Below are 24,975 nucleotides of genomic sequence, written 5' to 3'. Positions count from 1 at the left end.
AACAGCTGGAAACACAGGGAGAGAAAGTGCCCTGCAGAAAATTGAAATGTTAAATTCACTTAGACAGGAACTACATACTCCACCAGCAGACATCAGTTTTGCAACATCAACCACCAAACAGATCACAAAAATCATTAGAACACTGAGAATTAGCAACCCTTCTGGTTATAATGTTATTATAACCAAAAGCTTGCCCCCCCCCCCTCCTGTCTTGCCCTGTAATCAGTGAGCTGACATCTATTTCACTAAAGACTGAAATATACAGTATTTACATTGATTTTTAAAAGACGTGATTAGCAAGTTACTTTTAATTATAGGCTTATCTCTCTCCTTAATGTATTAACAAAAATGTTTGAAAGTTAAGCTTGTAACAGAATATTGAACACCCTTTCTGACAATATCTTTTAAATAAAAGCTCGGTTCGGCTTTTATAAAGACTTCTCAAAAGATAAAGCACTGTATGGTATCACAAACTGTGTCCTGAGAAAACTAAATAAGAAAAATGACCCTGTTGGCATTTACTGTGATTTTAGTCAAGGCCTTTGGTTGTACAGATCACAAAATTCTATTAGGAAAAGTAAAATTTTACAATATTAAATGCATAATTATTGCATCAATGAAGTCATATCTTTACAACAGAATGTAAAGGCTCACATTAACAAATAATATGACAGGAATAACTAAATTCAGAGTGAGGATAAGATACAGTGATGTGCACAATGTTTGGTACTTCATCCACTTCTGTTTATGACCTGCTTAAATGATTGGACATTGGAGGTCTCTTCAAAACTGTAATCTTTTCTAATGGCACAAGTATACGGATAAAGAGCCAAAGGACATCCATATCACACACAGTCTGAGAAATAATGTAACAGGCTTACAAATGGCTCACAGCAAACAGCTTAACTCTTAATCTTACCAAGTCCTACAATATTATGCAGTTTCAAAGAAATAAAAATTACTTACAGGTACCAGAAGCAGAGATTAAAGGGCTATCACTGGATGAGACCGCATATGTGATGTTGCTAAGTATCCAGACAGATAATAAATTGATGCTGTTGGTAAATTAACCAAACCAGCTGACTTTTGATGCTATGCTCTTAGAAATTTCTCTCATTGCACTGCCCTAAAGAAATGATTGCTAGCATACTTAACTCGATACTGTCCTATACCACAAATGTGTGGCACTGTACAACAAAGGTCTGAAAGTATTTATTCTACATAAATGTGCAGTAAGAATATTATGTAAAGTAGATAACAAAACATCTTGCAAAAGTCAAACAGCCTGCAAAATCCAATACAGAGATCTTGGAATTCTTATACTCACATTTCAGTACAGCTACTTTCTTGTGGTATTTGTGGTATTAGGATGAAAAAACACAACACTAGAAATAAGAATAATTGCCATATAGACTACCACATCCCTTGCTAGAATACAAAATGTAGTTTTATATTCTGAGTGCAAAAGTCTATCACATGTCTCTGATAGACATCGGACAGGAGATTGGAAACTTCCAAATACTCAAACGCAAAGTAAAACAGAACTTTAGTTCACTAACAATCATACTAACCAGATTTTTAATTTGTCGTACCTAGCCACTAGCAAAGTTGAAGCACCTGAAGATGTCAGACGGTTGCTCTGAGGAAATATTGTGGAATTTGCACAACATAATCCGGCAGCAAACCCATGAAGACTATTTACAACAAATCCACCAGGAAAGCTTGAAGAGTCTTACTTTGCATACATTGTCTACAGTGGATGCCTCTTCCTGTTAATGAATAATTTGACTTGTTCCACATTCCTGTAGGCTCTCCTTCATAATAGGCTTTATGGAGCTAGATGTGTGTGTGAGTGGCAGTGAGTGGGGAAGAAGAAACAAAATATGATATTGTTATGGAGCTCAAGCTGTCAAAAAGCATTAAAAGAGTGCCAAATTTAATTTGTAACCTATGCCATTTTTTCCAGAGATTTTCCACATACAGTTCTATAAAATCCACTGAGCATCATTGTTGCAGTGATCATTTTATAGATTATTTCTCTCCTGTTATCAGTCTCAAGGTCTGGTCTACCTGCTACACCATCAGTTCCCAATGTGTAACCTGTTGCTGACAAGTGGTTTATTCATAGCTCAAATATGTTGACAGTGATTTTCTGTTGTAGCAAGTGTTTTCTACTTCTTTTACTGCACTCGAATTCAGTGGCTGATACCATTACTATTCAGCTTTGAGGGTTCTGTAAATTTCTCACTTTTGTAAATTTGAAAACTGTTTACAAGTGCCTTTTTTCTGTACTCTTATGAACCTTGCTCTTTTCTTCCCTTAATAGTTTTCACTTATTGTTGGTACATTAGACCGTCTCTTCCAGCGACATGGGTTGGTTTTGAGGACTTTCTCATACTTCTTGCACCAGCACACACACTTTCCGTTAGTTGGGGGATTTTCCAATCTGTGTTCAGTGGGAATCTTACTTTCATTTATGAGAGATGCTTATGCAACTGTATCTATTGCAAAACATTTTAAAGTCTTTTAGTAACATATTTCTTTTCTCTTGTTTAGGGCACGCACCCTGGTCAATCCTGAAATCAAGCTGGTCCTTTGTTTTCTCACAATCAACTTGTACGAATTCAGTTGTTTGGGGATAGAACCATATTTATATTTTTTAACTTGTGGTTACTGTAATAGTAAAAGAACCTTAGACATAACATTTCTAACAATAACATTGACATCATTGTTCTATTAAATATAAACTGACCTTCCACTTCAACTGCCCTCTGTCTGTTACGTATTTCAACTTCTCGCAACCAGTATCGATGTAGTAACCAGTAAGCAACACCTCCCGCTATAGCTATGATTCCCATGGCTCTAAAGGACTCACGAGTTCCAATTTTACCAATTAATATGCCCCCAAAGAAACTTCCACTGCCACGTCCTGAAATCGATAAAATTAGAGTAAAATTTTGATGATGCATAAAGAAAGCTGCAGATGTCTGTTGTAGAAGTCTCAAATAAGAATATTACAATAATTATATTTCTTAAATATATTTCTAAAAGTTACTGCATGCTACATCAAGGATTAAGGTACTCTTAGAATGCTAGTTTACATAATCTGCTTCATAACATAAGTAGTGTCATATAATAACAATAAATTGCAAAATCTGTCACATAAAAATTCCTTGAATGATTACAATCACTTTTTTCAATTTATGAAGACATTTCTCTTAAAAATTTTTAAACAATTTGGCAACTTGTTGAAGCACAATTTGTCATTTATACGTAGCCTATTACCTGTCATTTTTAATTTTGTTCTTTTTCAAAAGTAGTTATATTTCTGAATTGTGGTTTATTTGTCTCATGACATCCATCCCTAAATAACATATATGGCACAAATTCACACTGTTGTTAGAGTAATTTTTACATTAATAAGAAATGATATAACTATGAAATGATATTTTATGAATCAACAGCTATGTATATTTAGTGGGATAAGCAACAAATTTTATTCAACTCAAATTACCAATTCAAGCAATGGAAAATCCAGGACGGAATAATGACAATATTATGAAAAGGTTAGATTATTACTCACCACATAGTGGAGATGCTCAGTTGCAGATAGACACAACAGAAAGACTGCTAAACAAGTGAGCTTTCAGTCAAAAGACCTCCTTCCAAAGTAGACAAAACACACACACACACACACACACACACACACACACACAAGCGCAAGCGCAAGCACAACTCTCACACACACACATGGCCACTTTCTCTGACTGCTATGACTGGACTCACCCTGTTGTGCTTGTCTGCAAATTGCCAGTTCATCCTTCATGAATTCATCCAGTAGGTAATAGTATTTCTATTTCATTGGCTTGCACAGCTTTCTTTTTTAGTGGACTTAACTTCTTCTGCAATAACTTTTCCCCTTTTAATTTAATATAAATCTTCATTCTCATATGTTGATGAGCCCAGGCATACCACCTCAGTTGGATGGTGGGAAGTAGAAAATTTTCTCTCTCTTTTGTGGTTATGTATGAACAAAATAATTTTTCCCAACTTATTGCTGCCTGTTACATATCTTACAACAATTTTATAAATATGTAGGGATGGGAGAGTTAAGTTGTAGTTCTTTTAAATAATGAGTGACTTGAAACTTCCTGGCAGATTAAAACTGTGCCCGACCGAGACTCGAACTCGGGACCTTTGCCTTTCGCGGGCAAGTGCTCTACCATCTGAGCTACCGAAGCACGACTCACACCCGGTACTCACAGCTTTACTTCTGCCATTATCTCGTCTCCTACCTTCCAAACTTAACAGAAGCTCCCCTGAAGGTTCGCAGGAGAGCTTCTGTAAAGTTTGGAAGGTTTCTTCCCAATTACATTTGCATGTAGCCATTGTTTTGCTATACAATATCAATTAGTTGGACAAGCCCATACCATTTGAAACAGGCCCCTGGCACTTCTTCTCTCCCCCACCCAGTGAGAATGTGTATTCTTCAGGTTCTTTCCTTATGTTTTTATTACTTACCCCATCTTTTCTAGTTTGCTGGGCTGTATAGTGTACAAACTTCATTACTGTGGCTTGCTGTTTGTTGTTTTGTGCTGTATCCTGTTATTACTTAAAATGCATCCGTGTTTTTTATATATTATCCCCAAATTACTTCATCTACAAATACAAATCTTTAATGTCTTTATTGTTCTTCTGCTTCATTCCTTTCATAACTTCGTAAGAGTGACTATTTAAATGCCTGTGTGTGTTCTGTAATTAATCTAATCTTGTGTTGGTGGTGCCTGTGGAAGCAGTATGTAGGTCAGTATTCCTATATTAATAACTTAATACACAGCCTTAAAACTTTGTAAATAAGCTTTCATTGGATAGCTGGGGTCTATCTTAAAATATTTGCCACTTTAGGTTCTTCAGCATTTCTGTGATACCCGTGACTCAGACAAAATTGTTATCATTTTTATTCCCCATATTTGTATATATTCAATATCCCATGTTAGTCTTGGTTATTATGGGTCCCATGCACTTAAGCAATATTCTTGAGGGGGACACTTTGGGTATGGTACTAGAAATTACAAGAGGTCCTACAGTAGTTAAATTTGCAAGTGGAAACATGTTTGTCATTGATGCATTCTTTAAGAAAAATATTGAAAATGGATTTGTCAAAGGACAAACAGAACTAAACTGAAACTGATTCATGTCAAGCAGTAAAGAAACTGCACATCATGAAATGGTTCTTAACCAATTCAAAAGTGTAATTAAGACTCATACAGTGCAGAGAAAAATAGCAGTTGAATTACCCTTGGTGGTGCTGAAGTAACTAGATTAGGAAACAAGGCACTAAAAGGAGAAGAGCTATTTTGCTACTTGGGCAGCAAAATAACTAGGAGGAAATAAAATGGAGACTGGCAATAGCATAAAAAGCTTTTCTGAAAAAGAGAAATATGTTGACTTCAAGTATAAAATGAACTGTTAGGAAAACTTTTTGGAAATCACTTGCCTGGGATGTAGCTTTATGTGGAAGCAAAACATGGATGATAAACAGTACAGGCAAGAAGAGAACAGAGCTACTGAAACGTGCTGCTACAGACGAATGCTCAAGATTAGCAGTGAAATGGCATCCGAAACTTTGTGGTGTGTGTGTGTGTGTGTGTGTGTGTGTGTGTGTGTGTGTGTGTGTGTGTGTGTGACAGGAAATATCCTAAGGTATCAAGGAATACTTGATTTGCTAAGGGAGTAAAATGTGGAATGTGGGAGGGACCAAAAATGGTAGAGTGAAACCAAGGCTTCACTGCAGTAAACAACTTCAAGTGGGTGTAAGCTACAGGTAATTACACAGAAATGAAAAAGCTTGAATGGGATAGACTAGTGCAGAGAACTGCATAAAACTGCATGTGTGAATATAGTCTTTCTGATCTATATTATTGACAAAAATGATTCTAATAAAACCACAAACCTCCACAAGAGTTGGAGACTAACTGACAGACAGGTTTTTAATTGCAATCTGAAGGCATTTGTCCTGCTGAACTCATATTCACTGTCGGAATATTTAAGGTTTACTTGTATTATGGAAATGTAATTCAATGAAATTAATGGAATAATAGAATATATGGTTTCTATATGAGTACTTCACATCCGCCAGAAAAATGTTTATGTAAGGAAGACACAGGTTATCTACCTGGCTCAAGCAGCCTGAGTTGAGTTTTTCATGGTTCCAAGCAAATATCTGGCCATGGCTGTCCATTTTCCATTTCTTGTCATAACTGGGATTTATAAAATGTAGAAAACGCTTTATTGCTGTTGTTGCCATAGTGTTTGTTGTTGCTTAAGCTGTTGTCTTTCATTCCTGGAGTTCATAGTTCAATGTTTTGTTGTGATTTTCCTTTCGATAATAAGTTTTGAATATGTGATGATTTAACAATTAAAACAATCAAATTTTGACAAAATAATGTAATTGGGCAGATAAAAAATCTACTCACCAAGTGGCAGCAGACCACACACATAAAAGGAGGTTATAATAAGGCAAGCTTTCAGAGACAGTGGCTCCTTCTTCAGGTAGAAGGGTTGAAGGGGAAGGAAGATGGGTAAAGCAAAAGGATTGGAGAAGTCTAGTAAAAGGGGTAGATTTTGGGAAAGTCATCCAGAACCACAGGTCAGGGAAGACTTACCATCAACCAGTCTTTTCTTGTCTGCTAAGTCTCCCCTGACCCATGGTTCTGAACAACTTTCTCAAAATCTACCCCTTTTCGTAGACCTCTCCAGTCCTTTTCCTTCACCCATCTTCTTCACCTTCAACCCTTCTGCCTGAAGAAGGAGCAACTGGCTCAAAATGCTTGCCTAATTATAACCCCCTTTTATGTGTATATTCTGCCATCACTTGGTGAGTAGATTGAATATCTAATGTTGTATTTTGTGACCTTGATCTCATTCATGCAGAGATACAACTGAATAAGAATTAAATAAATACTAAATTAAAAATAGCTGATGAGAAGAATAATGGGAAACATAAAATTAAAGAAGAGAGGGATAGAGGGATTGTTACGAATTTTACAAAACTTACCTAAACTGAAATGTGACATTCCAAGAACACCAATAAGTGTTGCTAGCAACCACCTGGGAGCCAGAATTGTGCAATATGTTGCAGCTGCTGTCCACATAAGATGCACTGCTGTTGCTTCAATTATTTCAAAAGGAAAAGCCCACCATGGACTCCTGAAAAAAAATCAATAGAATAGAACCTTATTTAAATAATAATAATAATAACAAGTAGTTAAAATTACTCTTCTCATATATAAAATAAAGATATTGTTCTCTTCGTGAGTGTCATGGGTTCAGATACATTGCTACTCACAACATAGGAGAGGCTTTGAATCACAGATAGGCACAATGAAAAAAACTACTAAAATATGAATGTTTCAGACAAAGTTCTTCTTCCAAAATAGAAAATACGCACACTCTCACAGGCTTAACTCACGTACCCATGGCCATTGTCTCTGGGTGTTGGAGCTCAAAAGTGACTGCATCTGACATCTGACATGAGCAGTGATCTGCAGGACTTGGTTGTGGAGGAAAGATAAGGCATGGGGTGGGATGGGGATGGGGAGCAAAAGCAGAGTAGGGGTCGGGGAAGATGCTGTACTGCCTGTGGGTGTCTGTAAGGATGTGGTGGGGATGAGATAAGGCTGTTAGGTGCAGTGTCAGGAGGCTGTTGGGAAAGAGGGGGGGGGGGGGGGGGGGGGGGGAAGGAGGAGAAGAAAGGGAGAGGGGAGAGAAGAGAAGTAAACAAGGGGGAAAGAGTAGGAGGTGCGTTGGTGGGATAGAAGGCATGGGTAGTACTGGACTGGCTGCAGATGAAGGACTTCGTCTGAAAACTTAATATTTTAGCAGTGTTTTTTATTGTGCCTGTCTGTGATTCAATGCCTCCTCTGTGTGGTGAGCAGCAATCTATCCTTTCCTTGTTTTATTTCAATTCTGGACCTTCCATTCTTAGATTCACTTGTGTCTTCTGCTCAGAAACTCATTAACAATTTATTGCCAGGGAAGGACAAATTAAGGACAAATGATTTCCTACCCAACAAAAATTGCAGAAACTTTCAACAAATATTTTGCAAACATAAGTGAACAGTTGGTGAGTGGACTGGAAGAACATAACAAAATACCACCTCCATCATCCAATAGCATAAGAAATGTATCTCATTATTGAACCTTTCACCCACAAATACAGAAGAAATTTTATCAGTTATAAAAACCTTGAAAAAAGGGTACTCATGTGGAACTGATGGAATACTAGATGTGATTATTAAAAAATGCTCTCTTGCCTTAGTTGAACCCTTGACACACTTGTGCAACAGCTCACTGGCATCAGGAACCTTCCCTTCATGCTTAAAAACTGCAAAACTGAAACCACTGCTCAAAAAAGGAAATCCACAGAAGACATTTCAAATTATAGGCCAATAGCCCCACAGCCTGTATTTTCAAAAATTTTAGAATTTTTTTTTTAATAAGAGATTGTCTGATTTCCTAAATAAACATAAAATTCTCTCTCCCTCACAGCATGGTTTCAGGAAAGGCTATTCAACTGAGAGCGCAATATCTGAATTTCTTAATGAAATCTACGCTAAACTAGATGCGAGTGAATTTGTGACAGGCATATGTCTTGATTTATCCAAGGCTTTCGACATCACTGACCATAATGCCCTACTGCAGAAGCTTGACCAATTAGGAATTAGAGGTATATCCAATGAGTGGCTCAGGACATACCTATGTGGCCGCAAACAGATGGTTGAAGTGCAATATACTGACCATAACGAAATTAGCTACTACTATTCAGGATATGAAAATGTGAAATATGGTGTCCCTCAAGGATTAGTATGACGACCCATTCTGTTTCTCCTCTATGTCAATGATCTTATATACAACAAGTATTGCCAAACTACTCTCCAATTTGCAGATGGTACAAGCTTCCTTATAAGTGGGAAAACAGAAGAAGAACTAAAAGACTCTGTTATCCACACAATGAACAGTGTACAAAGTGGTTCAGCTATAACAAGCTAATTATAAACAAAGAAAAGACAGTATCAATGAACCTGTACAATCTAAAAGGGAAGCACCACTCAAACATACAAATAGAACTAAGAGACAGAGTTCTTGAAAGTGTTGACAGCACAAAATTTCTGGGACTCAGGCTCCAGAACAACACAAAATGCAAAATCAGAGGTTCACATTGAATATCTGCAAAGGAAACTAGGCAAAACCTGCTACATGATAAGGATTTTTAAAAAATTGTTGCAGCAAAGCCAACCTGTCAAATGTATACAACTCCTATGTGCATTCTGTAATTAAAAATGGCACAATCTTCTGGGGCAATGCAACAGCAAATATTAAACTTTTCAAGATACAAAAGAGAATATTAAGAATCACTGAAGGGGTAAACAATAGGAAATCATGCAGACCCATACTAAAAAAAGGCATTTCTTCCTCTTCCTTGCATTTTTATCTAGGAAATGTCAGTTTTCATAAAACAATATATTGATAGACATCCAGATATATTATTAAAAATGAAGATATACATGCATACGATACAAGACAAAAATCTGATCTTTATATGAAACAGCTGAGAACAACTTTGTGCAAAAAAGGCACTCTACATGTTGGGATAAAAAGTTACAATAATCTGCCTAACCATATTAAATCAGTAAGTAAACTCAGAAGTTTTAAGGCTGAACTAAAGGCATATTTAATTGATCATTGCTTTTACAGTCTGACAGAGTACCTAGAAACCAAATGACAAAAATAAATATGCATTATGAATATTCTATGTTGCATGTTGTCTCTAATGTTTGTTGTATATACGATTCTTTGCTAAATTAATTAAATATCTAGCCCTTAGGAATGCAATGCAAATTTTATTTTATGTTGTAATGGATTAACCATGTCCAATATCCTTGTATATATTCTATACATGTAGGATCAGAAGGACTAAATAAATAAATAAGTAAATTTCTTTGGCTTTTTATTTAATCATTTATTGTTTGTAGAAAAAAAAGTCAGTCCAAACAAAACATTATTTGTGTTTACTACACAACTACAAAACAAACAACTTCTTACTTTTTCTGCATAGGTTCTATACTTTTAAAGAATTTTTACCAGGAAATTGAATTTTTTTCTGTGGTCCAACAGTTTCAATTGCAAGAAGTTATTTTACTGCACATTGTGCAACAACACATACACAACATTTTTTTTCTTGCTCATTGTGAAAGCTACTAACTGAACATAGAGGCACCTCCAACAAAGCTGTGATTAAGAGTCTTGAATAACAGTCACTGATTATGGGACTGTTTATTATTATTTTAATGGTACATGTGTACAAAATCTGTTTATGGATGCTAGTTTCTTGACTGATACCACATTCCAGAAAGTTCTCCTTCATACTGATATCTATGGACCAAGATGTTTAAGTGAATTCTTCAAGTTCACTGATATGTTCTGATGGTTCATATATTTTTATATGTACTTTGTTACTAAGTATGATACACAGCAAATGCCGATGCAGAATAAACATTTCTGTTACCACAAGTAAATATGTGAAAGATTCATTTATCTGGCATATCTATATAATTAATGTGGGTATTGCCAAATTCTGTTTCAAAATGTAATTGAAATATAACTATTTACTTACTCGATCATTGAATAGCCCATAAGCCTTGCTGCATGGGAGAAAAATGCAAGAATAATAATGTTCACATTGCCCAGTTTCTTAATGATATCACCTGCTCCATAAAGAAATGGCACACTGCTTATGGTTCCAATGGATACTGTGAAACCTACATAAAGACATAAAAAACGCGAACTGAATATATGCAATACAAAATCTATTGATCAAATTTAGTCTAAAGGCTTTATTATTCTGAAAACAAATTTACTGCTTTTTATTGTATGAAGGAGCACATTTTTAAAGGTTCACATTATGTATAATGAACTGTACTCTAGTCTTAGATATTTTCATTTCTATTTCTGAGTTTCAACACTGTTTGGAGACCAGCCAGAGAACAGTGCTTAAGGACACTTGGAATGAATGAGAATCTGTTTCATGAAAGTGGCTTTAAAATAATAATAATAATAATAATAATAAAACACATCATTGCCATTGCTCCTATAAAATGTGTGCAAATGCAAATTCAAAAATTAAGGGACTGTATTCTGCAGTGAAATGTGTTGGTCTATGGGCATTTCAGTAAAGTTGTAGAGAAAAGGAACACCATGTCTGAGACTAATTATAGTGCTGCATTTGTCATTAGGGTTGCAATACCAATATTTGGTTTAGGAGTTACAAATAACATGAAGATCATACTGGATGGCATTTGATACCTGTGTATTATATACAAAACTGCTTAAAATTTTCTTGCAAGTGATAAGAGGCTGTGTTAAGTCTGAGAACAGTATGACTAAATGACTGAAGGAGCACAATAGCAGAGAGATAAGGTAATTAGTGTTCGTCTTCTTAGTGCCTGCGTGCAGGTGCGAAAAGACAACACACACACACACACATGACTGCAGTCTCAGGCACATGTAGCCACACTGTAAGTAGCAGCACCAGTGCACGATGGGAATGGTGAGTGGGTGGGGGTAAGGAGGAGGCTGGGGCATGGAGGGGGAGGGATAGTAAGGTAGGGGTAGTAGACAGTGCAGTGCTGCCAGGGAGTGCGCACGGACAAGTTGGAAAGAGAGTAAGACAGCTATGTGCAGTCAGGAGGTTAGACAGAGTGCAGGGAAAAGGTGGGGGGGGGGGGGGGGGAGAGATAGGTAGGTGAAGGACAGGGACTAGAGAGGATTGAGGCCACATGGGTTACGGGAACATACGATACATTGCAGGGAAAGTACCCACCTGCAGAATTCAGAAAATCTGGTGTTAGTGGTAAGGACCCATGTGGCACAGGCTGTGAAGTAGTGTCATTGAAATGAAGGATGTCATGTTTGGCAGCAACTAGGTGGTCCATTTGTTTCTTGGCCTCAGTTTGTTGGTGGTCATTCATGTGGACAGACAGCTTATTAGTTGTCATGCCCACTTGGAATGCAGCACAGTGGTTGCAGCTTAGCTTGCAGATCATGTGACTGGTTTCACAGGTGGCCCTGCCTTTGATGGGATAGGAGATGTTCATAACAGGACTGGAGTAGGAGGTGGAAGTGGGAGGATGTATGGGACAGGTCTTGCACCTAGGTCTATTACAGGGGTATGAGCCATGAGGTAAGCGTTTGGGAGCAGGGCTGTCTATATGTATATTGTGTAGGTTCGGTGGATGGCGGAATACCTCTGTGTGAGGGGTGAGAAGGATAGTCGGCAGGACATTTCTCATTTCAGGGAATAATGAGAGGTAGTCAAAACCCTGGCAGAGAATGCAATTCAGTTGCTCCAGTTCTGGGTGGCGTTGAGTTACTGAGGTACTGAGTTGTTCCTCTGTGGCAAGATGGTGGGACTTTGGGAGGTAGTGGGAGACTGAAAAGATAAGGCACAAGAGATTTGTTGTTGTACTAGGTTGCGAGGTAATTATGGTCTGTGAAGACTTCAGTGAGACCCTCAGTATACAGGGCGTCCCAGCTATCTTGTCCACCCAAAATATCTCTGGAACAATAACAGCTATTGGAAAATGACTTTCACCGGTATCAATGTAGTGCTGGGGCCTATGAATGTACATATTTGGAAACATTCTAAAACGAAAGAATATGTTTTTTTTAACACAAACTTATGTTTTTTAAAATGGACCTCCTATATTTTTTCTTCAGCAATCCATAGCATGACAAAGCACATACACAATGGCGTTGATTGCATCACAATATTCCCATTACATCCCGAGATATTGAGACGCGAAGTTCACACTTGAAACACCCGACATGCGCTGCTAGCGCACGTCCTGAGGCTCAGGCGTGAACCCCATGCTGCCCGTAATTGCAATGTGATTGACATGTGTAATCACACCTCCATACTTATCAAGAGGTCCGAAACAAATAATACGGTCTGCTGCCATCCTGCATTAATGTCATACATTCCAGCAGGTATTTATCCCATAGGCTAGGGGTGATGCGGTTCTGTAACATATCTGTGTACCGCAACATTAGTCACAAAGTTAACTTCGCTTATCGTTAATCCGTTACTAAAAAGGTAATGCCGTTCAACGTTAAAACTTTACTTTACTGTTGATCTAGCGCAAGTGACAGTTCATCATTCACTCATAATAGTATAATTCATGTTGATGGTTTTAGTGAAACGAGCAAGTGGACTAAAAGTTTTACCATTGTTTAGGTAAAAATGTTTTGATTTGGGAAGTTCAGGTAGGACATAGAAGATGAATGTAAAAATGTTTAACCAATTAGTTTTATTATCACATAATTATCAATGTTATGCGTTAAATGACAAATTGTTGCAAACAAATGTTTCTTAACATCACTGGGTAAAATGACCCTTTGTAGAAACTTCCACTGTGATACCAGCACTACATACTAAACATAGCGTTTACATCTCATGCTCAAAGTGATGCCCATTGGCTTGCATACATAGGGTCACTCTGCGGATGAAGGATGCCCTACATTGTGCTACTGTTTCCTCTTTGATGGCTGTACAAGCATCAATAATGCGTTGCTTCATGTCCTCTGGTGTTGTTGGTTCATGTTGGTAAACAGCATCCTTCACTGCTCCCCAAAGAAAATAATCCAGAGGTGTAAGGTCCGGAGATCGGGCAGGCCACCTAACTGGGCCACCTCGTCCAATCCACCTACCAGGGAACTTATGGTTCAGAAGTCGTCGTGCTCGTACGGCATTATGTGCAGGGCATCCGTCATGCTGACACCACATGACCATTCTCCGGTTCAGTTGTACGGTGTCCAAGAGAACAGGAAGATTGTTTCGTATAAATCTGGAGTATTGTCTGCCATTTTGGATGCCATTTATAAAGAAAGGTCCGATAATGGTATCGCCAATAATCCCACACCAAACGTTAACTTTCCACGGACATTGATGCTCTACCTGACGGAGCCATTTTGGATTGTCTATGGACCAATAATGCATATTCCTCATATTGACAATTCCTTTGTTGGAAAATGATGCCTTGTCGGTAAAGAGAACATCTGCAAAAAAATTTGGATTAGTCAGAAGTTTTTGCTGAGCCCACCGACAAAATGTTACCCTATTGCGGAAGTCATTTCCATGAACATCTTGGTGTAAATGAACATGGTAAGGATGAAATTTATGACGTTTAAGAATACGCTGTGCACTTGATTTCGACACACCAACTTCACGTTCAATTTGACGTGTGCTGATTTGAGGATTCACAGCTATGGTAGTGAGCACAGCAACTTCAGCACGTTCATCTGTGCGTGTTCTAGGACAATGTTGAGGTCTTGGAGGTGTGATTACACATGTCAATCACATTGCAATTACGGGCAGCATGGGGTTCACGCCTGAGCCTCAGTACGTGCGCTAGCAGCGCATGTCGGGTGTTTCAAGCGTGAACTTCGCGTCTCAATATCTCGGGATGTAATATGTACATTCATAGACCCCAGCACTACATTGATACCGGTGAAAGTCGTTTTCCAATACCTGTTATTGTTCCAGAGATATTTTGGGTGGACAAGATAGCTGGGACACCCTGTATTTTGAGAGGGACTGCTCATTATTGCAGATGCGACGACCCCGAGTGGTTAGGCTGTATGGAAGGGACTTCTTGGTATGGAACTGGTGGCAGCTGGAGGTATTGCTGGTGGCTAGTAGGTTTGATATGGACAGAGGTACTGGTGTACCCATCTTTGAGGTGGAGGTCAACATCTCAGTAGGTGGCTTGTTGGATTGAGTAGGACCAGGTGAAGCAAATGGGGGAGACATTGTTGAAGGTTTGGAGGAATGTGGATAGTTTGTCCCCACCCTTGATTCAGAACACAAAGATGTTATCAATGGATCTGAACCAAGTGAGGGGTTTAGGATTCTGGGTGTACAGGAAGGATTTCTCTAGATGGTCCATGAATAGGCTGGCATAGGATGGTGTCACGTGGGTGCCCATAGCCATACCCTGGATTTGTTTGTAGGTAAAGCCTTCAATGGAGGCTTGTGAGGTATGTGAGGATATAGTTGGTGATGGTGCTTTGGAGGAGGTTGTTGGTTTGGAATCCATCGGGTGCTGGGAAAGTTAGTGTTCAATAGTGGTAAAGCCATGGGCATTAGAGATGTTAGTGTAAAGTGAGGTGGCATCAATAGTGACGAGCAGGGCACCGTGTGCTAAAGAGGGACAGGAACTGTGGAGGGTCAGTGAAAGAAATTGTTGGTATCTTAAATACAGGAGGGTAGGTTCCTCCCCCTCGCTGCTCCGGCCTCCTCCTTACCCCCACCCAAGTCACCTCTCCCATCTTGCACTGGTGCTGCTGCCCGCAGTGAGGGCTACAGTTGCCTGAGACTGCAGTAGTGTGTGTGTGTGTGTGTGTGTGTGTGTGTGTGTGTGTGTGTGTGTGTGTGTGTGTGTGTGTGAGTGATTCTGTCCCCTATTTTTGACAAAGGCCACATGGGCTGAAAACTTTATTTGTGGCAGTCTTTTTGTTGTGCCTATCTGTGACTCAGCATCTATGCTATATGGTGAGTGGCAACTTTCCTTTTCATAATATTGTTACATTCCACCCTGGATTTTCCATTGTTTGGTACAATTGACAAGGTGTATAAGAAATCAGATAGCAATTCTGAAGTTGAAATGAAGTTGAAAGAGGTAATGTTTGACATCAGGAAGGTATTGGGATTGAGGGATGTTGATGTATATGGAAGTGGACTCAACAGTGATTAGAAGGGATCCAAGTGGTAATGGGGTGGGGATGGTCGAGAGCTCTGTGATTTCTATCTTTGATATGAGAGGCTAGGCTATGGGCAATTGGTTGGTGGTGTTGCTAAACAAAACTGGAGATTCTTTCACTTGGAGCACAGTAACCAGCTGGATGTGCAGTAGGTCACTGGGGTGAGGAGGAAGATGTGCTGAAATTGAGCATGATACAGAGTATACACTGGGATGCCTATGGATTCATTACAGGGGGCGCAGACAGTCTTCTGAACACATTTTCCAAAAACTGTCTTGAGCAACAGCCCACATACAATGGAAATATCTTAGACCTTGTAGCTACAAACAGGCTGGGCCTTATTGTTGGAATCAGTATAGAGATGGGGATTAGTGATCATGATGTCATCATAGTGACTGACGTTTCAAATGTTAATGAATCAGTGAAGGCCGCTAGGAGAGTGTTTCTGCTAGAAAGAGCAGATAAGCACTTGTTAGCATCTCACACAGACAATGAAGTGCAGTCATTTAGTTGCAGTATGATTTACCTTTAAGAATTATGGGAAAAGTTTAAACAGATTGTAAATCATGCTCTCAGTAAATATGTGCCCAGTAAGATGGGAGAGGCACACTGTGGTGTATCAATAAAATTCGGAAAATGTTGAGAAAGCGAAGGCCATTGCACTCTTGGTTCAAAAGGGAACATGTACATGATGGCAGGAAACGGTTAGTAGAGATTCATGTGTCTGTGATAAGATCTATGCGCAAAGCATACAACAACTAGCACCATCATACCTTAGCAAAAGATCTGCCCAAGAACCTGAAAAACTTCTGGTCCCATGTAAAAACATTAAGCAGGTCAAAGGCTTCCATCTGGTCACTCATTGACCAGCTGGTGTGGCAGTTTAAGATGCCAAAATGAAAGCCAAAGCTGCAAATTACACATTTAAAACATTGTTTACACATGAGAATTATACAAACATGCCATTATTTGACCACTGCATAGAATCTCGTGTGGATAACATAGTAATAAGCATCTCAGCAATAAAGAAACAACAGAAAGAGTTGGAAAAAAAATAAGTTGCTAGGTCTGGTTGGAATCCAAACTTGGGTTTACCAAGATTATACTATGCATCGGCCCCTTACTTAGCTTGCATTTTTCGTAATTAGCTTGCATTTATCATTATTCTCTCACCTAGTGCAAAGTCCCAAGCAACTGGAAAACAATGCAGGTGACTACTGTATATAAAAAGGATAAAAGATGGACCTTGTAACAGTTCACCTACTTTGTTTCTTTGTTTGTTGTCGCCGGCCGAAGTGGCCGTGCGGTTAAAGGCGCTGCAGTCTGGAACCGCAAGACCACTACGGTCGCAGGTTCGAATCCTGCCTCGGGCATGGATGTTTGTGATGTCCTTAGGTTAGTTAGGTTTAACTAGTTCTAAGTTCTAGGGGACTAATGACCTCAGCAGTTGAGTCCCATAGTGCTCAGAGCCATTTTTTTTTTTTTCTTGTCCTCAGTGTCAACATACTGCATTGCTACACTGGCTTAAAAATGGAGTTTGTATTTTGAACACTGACTATGCTAAATAATGTAGCCCACAGATGCACAGTTATGTTTCACAGTATTTTACTTTTGCTGTTCACAAACCCCCAATAATACACAGTGATATGGCCAGTGCACTATTGTTTAACCTTCGATAAGCCCCATTGTGTGTGTGTGAAATCTTATGGGACTTAACTGCTAAGTTATCAGTCTCTAAGCTTACACACTACTTAACCTAAATTAGCCTAAGAACAAACACACACACCCATGCCCGAGGGAGGACTCAAACCTCCGCCGGGATCAGCCACACTGTCCATGACCGCAGTGCCTTAGACCGCTCAGCTAATCCCGTGCGGTAAGCCCCATTAATAGGTTGTAGGCGAACATCCACATACTGCTACAATAGTTTCCTGTTGAACATCTACAAGCAGTGAAAGCCTAACCACAAATTTCAGAGTTCTTGAAGAATAGAAAGGTACATATGGAGCAGACACTGTCACTGTCTTAACACACGGCCTAACTGTGTGACACTTATTACACTGTTAAGTTGATGTGTTGTTGTCATTCTAACCAACACAGGTTCCTCATCTGAAACTCAGCCATGGGCTGACGGTGTGGTGACCAAAAACTAGGCCCTTATATATCCTCATAATAATAGGTGCTGAAACTACACATTGTTCGAAGTTTAATTTACAGAAATAACAGTTAAAACTTAACTCATTAAATTAACTGAATACATCAAAAAATTCTGTCTTTTTAACAGTTTCTTGTGCTACAAGAGTTAGGCTGAATTATTTGTTTAAATCATGAAATTATCAAATATAATTATGCAAACAATACTTTTGACAAAACTGTTAATTACTTTTGAATAAATTAAGGGCTGGCTTTGCTAACACGTTTTCGAATAGTGCCAAATAGATACTTTAAGATTACTAGTATTTCTTCTTCTAAATGTTTACAATTATTACAGAATTTATGTTTGTTTATATGTCAACAATAGAATTTAAGTTACCAAACAATTACTGATTTTGCCCTATAATTAAAGATACTGACAAGGAATAGTCAAAATAAATTAGAAAATCAATTACATACATAAAACTAAGCACAAAATTAGATGGAAAGAGAGTAAGACAGCTATGTGCAGTCAGGAGGTTAGACAGAGTGCAGGGAAAAGGTGGGGGGGGGGGGGGGGAGAGATAGGTAGGTGAAGGACAGGGACTAGAGAGGATTGAGGCCACATGAGTTACGGGAACATACGATACATTGCAGGGAAAGTACCCACCTGCAGAATTCAGAAAATCTGGTGTTAGTGGTAAGGACCCGTGTGGCACAGGCTGTGAAGTAGTGTCATTGAAATGAAGGATGTCATGTTTGGCAGCAACTAGGTGGTCCATTTGTTTCTTGGCCTCAGTTTGTTGGTGGTCATTCATGTGGACAGACAGCTTATTAGTTGTCATGCCCACTTGGAATGCAGCACAGTGGTTGCAGCTTAGCTTGCAGATCATGTGACTGGTTTCACAGGTGGCCCTGCCTTTGATGGGATAGGAGATGTTCATAACAGGACTGGAGTAGAAGGTGGAAGTGGGAGGATGTATGGGACAGGTCTTGCACCTAGGTCTATTACAGGGGTATGAGCCATGAGGTAAGCGTTTGGGAGCAGGGCTGTCTATATGTATATTGTGTAGGTTCGGTGGATGGCGGAATACCTCTGTGTGAGGGGTGAGAAGGATAGTCGGCAGGACATTTCTCATTTCAGGGAATAATGAGAGGTAGTCAAAACCCTGGCAGAGAATGCAATTCAGTTGCTCCAGTTCTGGGTGGCGTTGAGTTACTGAGGTACTGAGTTGTTCCTCTGTGGCAAGATGGTGGGACTTTGGGAGGTAGTGGGAGACTGAAAAGATAAGGCACAAGAGATTTGTTGTTGTACTAGGTTGCGAGGTAATTATGGTCTGTGAAGGCTTCAGTGAGACCCTCAGTATACAGGGCATCCCAGCTATCTTGTCCACCCAAAATATCTCTGGAACAATAACAGCTATTGGAAAATGACTTTCACCGGTATCAATGTAGTGCTGGGGCCCATGAACGTACATATTTGGAAACATTCTAAAACGAAAGAATATGTGTTTTTTAACACAAACTTATGTTTTTTAAAATGGACCTCCTATATTTTTTCTTCAGCAATCCATAGCATGACAAAGCACATACACAATGGCGTTGATTGCATCACAATATTCCCATTACATCCCGAGATATTGAGACGCGAAGTTCACACTTGAAACACCCGACATGCGCTGCTAGCGCACGTCCTGAGGCTCAGGCGTGAACCCCATGCTGCCCGTAATTGCAATGTGATTGACATGTGTAATCACACCTCCATACTTATCAAGAGGTCCGAAACAAATAATACGGTCTGCTGCCATCCTGCATTAATGTCATACATTCCAGCAGGTATTTATCCCATAGGCTAGGGGTGATGCGGTTCTGTACCATATCTGTGTACCGCAACATTAGTCACAAAGTTAACTTCGCTTATCGTTAATCCGTTACTAAAAAGGTAATGCCGTTCAACGTTAAAACTTTACTTTACTGTTGATCTAGCGCAAGTGACAGTTCATCATTCACTCATAATAGTATAATTCATGTTGATGGTTTTAGTGAAACGAGCAAGTGGACTAAAAGTTTTACCATTGTTTAGGTAAAAATGTTTTGATTTGGGAAGTTCAGGTAGGACATAGAAGGTGAATGTAAAAATGTTTAACCAATTAGTTTTATTATCACATAATTATCAATGTTATGCGTTAAATGACAAATTGTTGCAAACAAATGTTTCTTAACATCACTGGGTAAAATGACCCTTTGTAGAAACTTCCACTGTGATACCAGCACTACATACTAAACATAGCGTTTACATCTCATGCTCAAAGTGATGCCCATTGGCTTGCATACATAGGGTCACTCTGCGGATGAAGGATGCCCTACATTGTGCTACTGTTTCCTCTTTGATGGCTGTACAAGCATCAATAATGCGTTGCTTCATGTCCTCTGGTGTTGTTGGTTCATGTTGGTAAACAGCATCCTTCACTGCTCCCCAAAGAAAATAATCCAGAGGTGTAAGGTCCGGAGATCGGGCAGGCCACCTAACTGGGCCACCTCGTCCAATCCACCTACCAGGGAACTTATGGTTCAGAAGTCGTCGTGCTCGTACGGCATTATGTGCAGGGCATCCGTCATGCTGACACCACATGACCATTCTCCGGTTCAGTTGTACGGTGTCCAAGAGAACAGGAAGATTGTTTCGTATAAATCTGGAGTATTGTCTGCCATTTTGGATGCCATTTATAAAGAAAGGTCCGATAATGGTATCGCCAATAATCCCACACCAAACGTTAACTTTCCACGGACATTGATGCTCTACCTGACGGAGCCATTTTGGATTGTCTATGGACCAATAATGCATATTCCTCATATTGACAATTCCTTTGTTGGAAAATGATGCCTTGTCGGTAAAGAGAACATCTGCAAAAAAATTTGGATTAGTCAGAAGTTTTTGCTGAGCCCACCGACAAAATGTTACCCTATTGCGGAAGTCATTTCCATGAACATCTTGGTGTAAATGAACATGGTAAGGATGAAATTTATGACGTTTAAGAATACGCTGTGCACTTGATTTCGACACACCAACTTCACGTTCAATTTGACGTGTGCTGATTTGAGGATTCACAGCTATGGTAGTGAGCACAGCAACTTCAGCACGTTCATCTGTGCGTGTTCTAGGACAATGTTGAGGTCTTGGAGGTGTGATTACACATGTCAATCACATTGCAATTACGGGCAGCATGGGGTTCACGCCTGAGCCTCAGTACGTGCGCTAGCAGCGCATGTCGGGTGTTTCAAGCGTGAACTTCGCGTCTCAATATCTCGGGATGTAATATGTACATTCATAGACCCCAGCACTACATTGATACCGGTGAAAGTCGTTTTCCAATACCTGTTATTGTTCCAGAGATATTTTGGGTGGACAAGATAGCTGGGACACCCTGTATTTTGAGAGGGACTGCTCATTATTGCAGATGCGACGACCTCGAGTGGTTAGGCTGTATGGAAGGGACTTCTTGGTATGGAACTGGTGGCAGCTGGAGGTATTGCTGGTGGCTAGTAGGTTTGATATGGACAGAGGTACTGGTGTACCCATCTTTGAGGTGGAGGTCAACATCTCAGTAGGTGGCTTGTTGGATTGAGTAGGACCAGGTGAAGCAAATGGGGGAGACATTGTTGAAGGTTTGGAGGAATGTGGATAGTTTGTCCCCACCCTTGATTCAGAACACAAAGATGTTATCAATGGATCTGAACCAAGTGAGGGGTTTAGGATTCTGGGTGTACAGGAAGGATTTCTCTAGATGGTCCATGAATAGGCTGGCATAGGATGGTGTCACGTGGGTGCCCATAGCCATACCCTGGATTTGTTTGTAGGTAAAGCCTTCAATGGAGGCTTGTGAGGTATGTGAGGATATAGTTGGTGATGGTGCTTTGGAGGAGGTTGTTGGTTTGGAATCCATCGGGTGCTGGGAAAGTTAGTGTTCAATAGTGGTAAAGCCATGGGCATTAGAGATGTTAGTGTAAAGTGAGGTGGCATCAATAGTGACGAGCAGGGCACCGTGTGCTAAAGAGGGACAGGAACTGTGGAGGGTCAGTGAAAGAAATTGTTGGTATCTTAAATACAGGAGGGTAGGTTCCTCCCCCTCGCTGCTCCGGCCTCCTCCTTACCCCCACCCAAGTCACCTCTCCCATCTTGCACTGGTGCTGCTGCCCGCAGTGAGGCTACAGTTGCCTGAGACTGCAGTAGTGTGTGTGTGTGTGTGTGTGTGTGTGTGTGTGTGTGTGTGTGTGTGATTCTGTCCCCTATTTTTGACAAAGGCCACATGGGCTGAAAACTTTATTTGTGGCAGTCTTTTTGTTGTGCCTATCTGTGACTCAGCATCTATGCTATATGGTGAGTGGCAACTTTCCTTTTCATAATATTGTTACATTCCACCCTGGATTTTCCATTGTTTGGTACAATTGACAAGGTGTATAAGAAATCAGATAGCAATTCTGAAGTTGAAATGAAGTTGAAAGAGGTAATGTTTGACATCAGGAAGGTATTGGGATTGAGGGATGTTGATGTATATGGAAGTGGACTCAACAGTGATTAGAAGGGATCCAAGTGGTAATGGGGTGGGGATGGTCGAGAGCTCTGTGATTTCTATCTTTGATATGAGAGGCTAGGCTATGGGCAATTGGTTGGTGGTGTTGCTAAACAAAACTGGAGATTCTTTCACTTGGAGCACAGTAACCAGCTGGATGTGCAGTAGGTCACTGGGGTGAGGAGGAAGATGTGCTGAAATTGAGCATGATACAGAGTATACACTGGGATGCCTATGGATTCATTACAGGGGGCGCAGACAGTCTTCTGAACACATTTTCCAAAAACTGTCTTGAGCAACAGCCCACATACAATGGAAATATCTTAGACCTTGTAGCTACAAACAGGCTGGGCCTTATTGTTGGAATCAGTATAGAGATGGGGATTAGTGATCATGATGTCATCATAGTGACTGACGTTTCAAATGTTAATGAATCAGTGAAGGCCGCTAGGAGAGTGTTTCTGCTAGAAAGAGCGGATAAGCACTTGTTAGCATCTCACACAGACAATGAAGTGCAGTCATTTAGTTGCAGTATGATTTACCTTTAAGAATTATGGGAAAAGTTTAAACAGATTGTAAATCATGCTCTCAGTAAATATGTGCCCAGTAAGATGGGAGAGGCACACTGTGGTGTATCAATAAAATTCGGAAAATGTTGAGAAAGCGAAGGCCATTGCACTCTTGGTTCAAAAGGGAACATGTACATGATGGCAGGAAACGGTTAGTAGAGATTCATGTGTCTGTGATAAGATCTATGCGCAAAGCATACAACAACTAGCACCATCATACCTTAGCAAAAGATCTGCCCAAGAACCTGAAAAACTTCTGGTCCCATGTAAAAACATTAAGCAGGTCAAAGGCTTCCATCTGGTCACTCATTGACCAGCTGGTGTGGCAGTTTAAGATGCCAAAATGAAAGCCAAAGCTGCAAATTACACATTTAAAACATTGTTTACACATGAGAATTATACAAACATGCCATTATTTGACCACTGCATAGAATCTCGTGTGGATAACATAGTAATAAGCATCTCAGCAATAAAGAAACAACAGAAAGAGTTGGAAAAAAAATAAGTTGCTAGGTCTGGTTGGAATCCAAACTTGGGTTTACCAAGATTATACTATGCATCGGCCCCTTACTTAGCTTGCATTTTTCGTAATTAGCTTGCATTTATCATTATTCTCTCACCTAGTGCAAAGTCCCAAGCAACTGGAAAACAATGCAGGTGACTACTGTATATAAAAAGGATAAAAGATGGACCTTGTAACAGTTCACCTACTTTGTTTCTTTGTTTGTTGTCGCCGGCCGAAGTGGCCGTGCGGTTAAAGGCGCTGCAGTCTGGAACCGCAAGACCGCTACGGTCGCAGGTTCGAATCCTGCCTCGGGCATGGATGTTTGTGATGTCCTTAGGTTAGTTAGGTTTAACTAGTTCTAAGTTCTAGGGGACTAATGACCTCAGCAGTTGAGTCCCATAGTGCTCAGAGCCATTTTTTTTTTTTTTGTTGTCCTCAGTGTCAACATACTGCATTGCTACACTGGCTTAAAAATGGAGTTTGTATTTTGAACACTGACTATGCTAAATAATGTAGCCCACAGATGCACAGTTATGTTTCACAGTATTTTACTTTTGCTGTTCACAAACCCCCAATAATACACAGTGATATGGCCAGTGCACTATTGTTTAACCTTCGATAAGCCCCATTGTGTGTGTGTGAAATCTTATGGGACTTAACTGCTAAGTTATCAGTCTCTAAGCTTACACACTACTTAACCTAAATTAGCCTAAGAACAAACACACACACCCATGCCCGAGGGAGGACTCAAACCTCCGCCGGGATCAGCCACACTGTCCATGACCGCAGTGCCTTAGACCGCTCAGCTAATCCCGTGCGGTAAGCCCCATTAATAGGTTGTAGGCGAACATCCACATACTGCTACAATAGTTTCCTGTTGAACATCTACAAGCAGTGAAAGCCTAACCACAAATTTCAGAGTTCTTGAAGAATAGAAAGGTACATATGGAGCAGACACTGTCACTGTCTTAACACACGGCCTAACTGTGTGACACTTATTACACTGTTAAGTTGATGTGTTGTTGTCATTCTAACCAACACAGGTTCCTCATCTGAAACTCAGCCATGGGCTGACGGTGTGGTGACCAAAAACTAGGCCCTTATATATCCTCACAATAATAGGTGCTGAAACTACACATTGTTCGAAGTTTAATTTACAGAAATAACAGTTAAAACTTAACTCATTAAATTAACTGAATACATCAAAAAATTCTGTCTTTTTAACAGTTTCTTGTGCTACAAGAGTTAGGCTGAATTATTTGTTTAAATCATGAAATTATCAAATATAATTATGCAAACAATACTTTTGACAAAACTGTTAATTACTTTTGAATAAATTAAGGGCTGGCTTTGCTAACACGTTTTCGAATAGTGCCAA

General features: G+C 39.7%; 1 protein-coding gene across 1 annotated transcript in view; it reads right to left on the bottom strand.

Moving 5' to 3' along the window:
- LOC124778248 overlaps nucleotides 1-24,975 on the bottom strand; it is a 123,696-nt gene that overhangs the window by 1,348 nt on the left and 97,373 nt on the right. Inside the window, exons 9-11 of the mRNA XM_047253630.1 lie at nucleotides 10,676-10,820; nucleotides 7,058-7,209; nucleotides 2,766-2,929 (exon numbers count right to left, since the gene is read on the bottom strand). Of these exons, the coding sequence (XP_047109586.1) occupies nucleotides 2,766-2,929; nucleotides 7,058-7,209; nucleotides 10,676-10,820 (461 nt within the window). The remainder of the gene's footprint in view (nucleotides 1-2,765; nucleotides 2,930-7,057; nucleotides 7,210-10,675; nucleotides 10,821-24,975) is intronic.

This window comes from Schistocerca piceifrons, chromosome 1 (genome assembly GCF_021461385.2).
Source record: "Schistocerca piceifrons isolate TAMUIC-IGC-003096 chromosome 1, iqSchPice1.1, whole genome shotgun sequence".
Classification (NCBI taxonomy): domain Eukaryota; kingdom Metazoa; phylum Arthropoda; class Insecta; order Orthoptera; family Acrididae; genus Schistocerca; species Schistocerca piceifrons.
This window is presented reverse-complemented; position numbering and strand designations above follow the sequence as displayed.